This window comes from Anser anser, assembly GCF_964211835.1.
Source record: "Anser anser genome assembly, chromosome: 7".
Taxonomy (NCBI): Eukaryota; Metazoa; Chordata; class Aves; order Anseriformes; family Anatidae; genus Anser; species Anser anser.
Window position 1 is genome coordinate 309587 of NC_139727.1, and position 4659 is coordinate 314245.

At 39.2% G+C, this 4659-nt stretch overlaps 1 protein-coding gene across 1 annotated transcript; it reads left to right on the plus strand.

The window, feature by feature from the left end:
* Window positions 1–276: 276 nt before the first annotated feature.
* On the plus strand, window positions 277–4457 carry LOC310903010 (tRNA selenocysteine 1-associated protein 1-like; the record flags this gene model as incomplete). The annotated part of the gene is made up of 4 exons (XM_083845502.1): window positions 277–550; window positions 2735–2930; window positions 3457–3502; window positions 4321–4457. Exons 1-4 carry the CDS (start codon window positions 390–392, stop codon window positions 4455–4457), a joined length of 540 nt encoding a protein of 179 aa, XP_083701628.1. The 5' UTR covers window positions 277–389.
* Window positions 4458–4659: the final 202 nt, after the last annotated feature.

The following is a 4659-nucleotide window of genomic DNA, read 5'->3' on the forward strand; positions in this document are numbered from 1 at the left end:
TTTGTTTGAAGAGTTCAGAGGTACCGGTTAATACTGGTTCAGATAATTACAGCCAGCTCTTGGTGTTTGTGACCAATAAAGTTTGTGGCTCCAAAAGGAGTGGGTTAGTGCTAACTGATTAACTGCTGTATATGCAGAAATATGGAATCTGATTACTTACGCAGAGAGCACTTAAAATGTATTGTTTTGCTGGCTCTCAGTGAGTTGCATCTTAATGCTACCAAGGAATAAGCTTTTTGCTTCTGGCCCAAGTGTTTTAATTTGGTGAAAGCCTTTTCTGTGCACGTGCACATGCCAGAGAGGTTGCTTAAGTAATAGAAGCTATAGTAGCTGCTATCTTCTGTTTTTTGTAGAAGACAGAAACTGAATTCGTTAGCTTTGTAACTGTTATGCATACCAGAATTGGTTTTCGCCCTTTTGAAAATAGTAGAGGGTATGCCTATGTCAGATTTGGTGAGCAAGGTGATCAGATGAGGGCACTGCAAGACTGCCAGAACGCACCAGGTCTGGGGGGAAAAGGAATCCGGCTGAGCATAGGAATTTCTAAAAGGTAACCAAGGAGTTGTGCATTGATACAGTTATTCTAAATAATCAGATTCTTGTAGCTCTGCCTTTGGAAAGTCTGTGGCCCTTGCTGTAGTGGCTGTACACACGATGCAGTCTACAAAACCAGAAATGCAGAAGTCCTATGTTTTGACTCCCTGGATTCATCAACCTGCTTCAGGATGGCTGGGGGAATCCAACTGTTAAGTCTAGCCAGACAGCGCAACTTGGGCTTAGCTGCCATTGTAACCAGCCTTGTTTCTCAACAGTAGCAAAGCTGAATGCATTGGTAAATATTTTCAGGTTTGGGCCTGCATAAGGTAGAAGGGACAACAAGTGGTTTTATATGCTAGGGAGTTCTTGTTCTTAGAGCTTTCCCTCTAGTTTGAGAGAAGCACATAACTAGTTTTACAGTGGGTTGACAGGAAAGAAGTGGGGGGGAAAAATGGGAACGCAGGGAGAAAGCCAAAGGCGTTATTACTAGAACAGGTTTAGAATGCTATTCTTTGCTTTTCATGAGCTTAGGGCAATGGGGAGTTTAAAGCTTAGCACTTCCTGAGAGGGTTTCTTACTCTACCGGCTCAGTTCTATCACTTATTTAAGGCAATTCAGGTCTCTGAACGGTTAAAGAATTGATACCAAATTTGATGAACTTTGATCCAGGATACTGACAAAACAGGACTTCATATAAACAATTTCAGTATGTTCATGAGGTTAGCTTGTGCGTTCTGTTAAATAGTAAAAAATGACACTTCTGTTTCTGTTTACCTAGCATAATTCTGCAAATGTTGCCTCCTTCTGCTTTAGAATGGAAATGCTCTTCTCCAAGAGAGCACTGTCCAAACTTCTTTGCCAAAATTTTTTGATTAAATTAATATTGTTTTATTTTGAAAACAAGAATAAGCCACAAACATGTTTTCTTGCTTCGGCTATCCAGAAGAACGTCAACAGTATTTTCAGATTTTCCTTCCCTACACAACTGTATGTAGGAAGAGTGCAGTTGGAAGCAGAAGACCTAAGGTGATGTATCTTCTGTTTGTTTACTACAGTAACAAGACAATGGATTACCTCTTTATTAGAACTTGTGTAGCTTTGCAGTATTGAAACAAATGTAGGTATTAAAATACACATCAGTAATACGTTTCTGAATGGCTGAGTACCGTGCTCTCTTAGCATTGAAATACCCAGCCATTGGATTAGTTTGTCCCTCATGTTTGCTTAGTTTGGAAGCTATTTCAGAATGCCTTCAGCTTGTATTCTTCCCCAAAAGCATAGAACTCACTTCTCTGCATCCCCAATTCAAGTGAGAGAAACTGGGCACTGCAAACACAGGAGGTCTGCCTGTACAGAATCAGTGAAGACAAGTCTAAACAGCGGATTTTTTTGAATATGCAGCTGGGTTATCTGAATGTTCTTTATGCAGTGTACCTCAGTTTTAGTACAGATAGCACTTGTCTTGGTTCTTGTCATTAGTCTGAAGCTGCCCCTGAGAAAATCTTGAAAGGGAAAGTAGTGAAAGCTAATCAGCTGGCCCTTTCTTCTTAAGAACCAGCGTATTTTGTAATTCTCCCACTAATAATAAGGCGTCATGCTGGAGAATCGCGATTGTGTTGTTAAGCAAGACTGACTTCACCTGAGTGGTATAGTTGGCAGCTGTTGAATGTTTAATGGACTTTAAACAAACAAAAAAACAGAGCAGGTGGAGGTAGACATGGCAAACTGACAGGCAGTGTCAGATGCTTCTTTGAAATGGATAATCTGACTCCATTCACTTCTTTCTGGAAATAAGATCTAGTAATTAAACAAATAAAAGATAGAAGGGTTAAGACTGCATCTTTAAAGCAGCTGTGCTTGATAAATGTCTCTGGTCTTAAATCAATCTTTAGCAAAGCACAGAGACTTAGCAGCAGCTTGCTTATGCCAACGCTAAAAATACTTGATGTGTACAGGTAACCATGTCAAGGCTCTGGAGTTAATCCATGAGAACAATTCCTTCTGGTATTGGCAAAGGTGAGGATGCTTGCTTCTATAGAAATGAGGTTTTGAGCTGTGACTTAAGCTGTCACTTAGGTGACTGTTTAGGAAAGCTTCCTTTTAAGCTTTGAAGTATGTAAGCTAACAAATTGTTTAAGTTCAGAACTGGGTTTACAGTTTCTTGTTCTCTGACTGTATGCAACTCCTCATGTTTCAGACTGAAAGCAGAATTGCAGCGGTACCAGTCATACAACTATAATGATTATTACCAAGATTACCAGAACTACTACTCGCAGAGGAGTTACGATGCTTACGCTGACTACAACTACAGCTCCTATGCTCCCTATGACAGCATGCAAGCTGTTGGAGACTGCTCTTTAGGAGATTCTTTAATGGCTCCAGCTGTTTTTGAGGTAAAGATAGTGCACGCTTGCTGTAAAGAAAATATTTCACAGATAATATGTTGTACAGATTTGTGTGAATCAGCAAAAAGAATCCGAAGTTGAAAACATGCTTTCTGCTTAGTGTGAAGTTAAAAGAGCAGATTCCATTCAGAGGTGTTTGTATTTAAGTGCTTAAATAGTAAATCCATAGAATTAGTGATTTATACACCATTATTTGTTCACGCATACCAAAGAATGGTTTTGACAGCATAATTGCGTACGCTTCTTCTGTTCCTGTTCTTCTGATTTGCTTTGCTTAAAGCAAATTAAACAGTTGTTGTAAGTGGTCTTATCGTGGTCAATGTATTAGTTGTGACCTCCGGAGGTCCCTTCCAACCTGTACTGTAATATTGGCTTTCTTCTAAAAATAAATAGATAAAATGCCATCTATCCTTGTAGTTGTAGGAAGAAGGAATGGGTTGAGACTGCAGCACTTTGAATCTGTGATGCTTTCTGAAATGAGTTATGACTAAACTTAGCCTTTTCTGTCTTTCAGGAATCTTCAGTTATGACTGCAATCGGTGATGACCTAATTACTGACGGTAATAAGGGTTCTATCATTGTCACTTGAGTTTAGCCATCCTTGTGCCTTTTAACAATACAAGCCAACCTCTACTGGATGAAGAACATCTTGAAAATTCAGCTGAGGTCAAACCTCTGTGGGGTTGATCTGCAATCAGCTGGGGTTTTAAAGCTGATACAGCATACACTGACCGCATCAAGTAAAACGGGACACTGTCAATGCTTCGCAGCAGGTTTCTTGTACCTGTGCCTTCATTCCCATTTGAAAATGGTCTAAGACAGAATTTTGTTCTTTGTATTGGTTCCGCTAAACAGATTTTATATTAGAAACTCAGTAATATGCAAAAGCTTTGTTCTCCACCCTGAGGTAAAAGCTTATGTTGCAGATTCCAAAAGGAGGATTCAGCTTGCACTTACAAATACGGTACAAAACATATTTGTGTCCTGGAAGGTTTGCAAAGTTCCTCACGTGGAGGCATTTTGTGTTAGTGTTTAGAAACTATCCTATGTAACGTGTATTGCCGTAGAAGTGAATTAAATGACTCTTGGGAGGGTTTCATGGCTGATTATCCTTAACCGTTATCTTTACTATCTTAAACCTTGTCTTTGTCTTTATCTTGAAAGACAATTCTAGTCCCAGCCTTCTAATATACAAATTCCCAAAAGTTGGAGTTGTGAGGCTCAAAATTTTAGAGGACTAAATACCTCACTAAAATTAGTAGATCTAATAGCTTATTACACTTAGCTTAAAATACATTTTGTTAGCCATTTCACATGAAGTTTTTTTGTGCGCATGCCTCAGATTTGATACTTGGACTTACCAGGCTTTTATTTTCAGATCCACAGCTCTACTTGGATGTTGATGAAATGAACAGACAATTCACGGAGACAAGCGAAGAACTCTACGATTCACTCATGAATTGTCACTGGCAACCTCTGGATACGGTCACTTCTGAAATCCCCTCTGCTATTTAAGCGTCTTCTAGAGCATGACCGTTAGGACCAAAGTGCTAAAACTACATTTCTTCTACATTATTCTAGCTCATAAGTTTTAAAGCACAATGATAGGTTGGGTTTTTTTTGCTATGCTTTTGACAGTTTCTGTAATCTTTTTGTTCATCACTCCCTTCTTGGAGCATCATGAAGTCATGTAAATATTCGAGAAATGTAAAGAGGT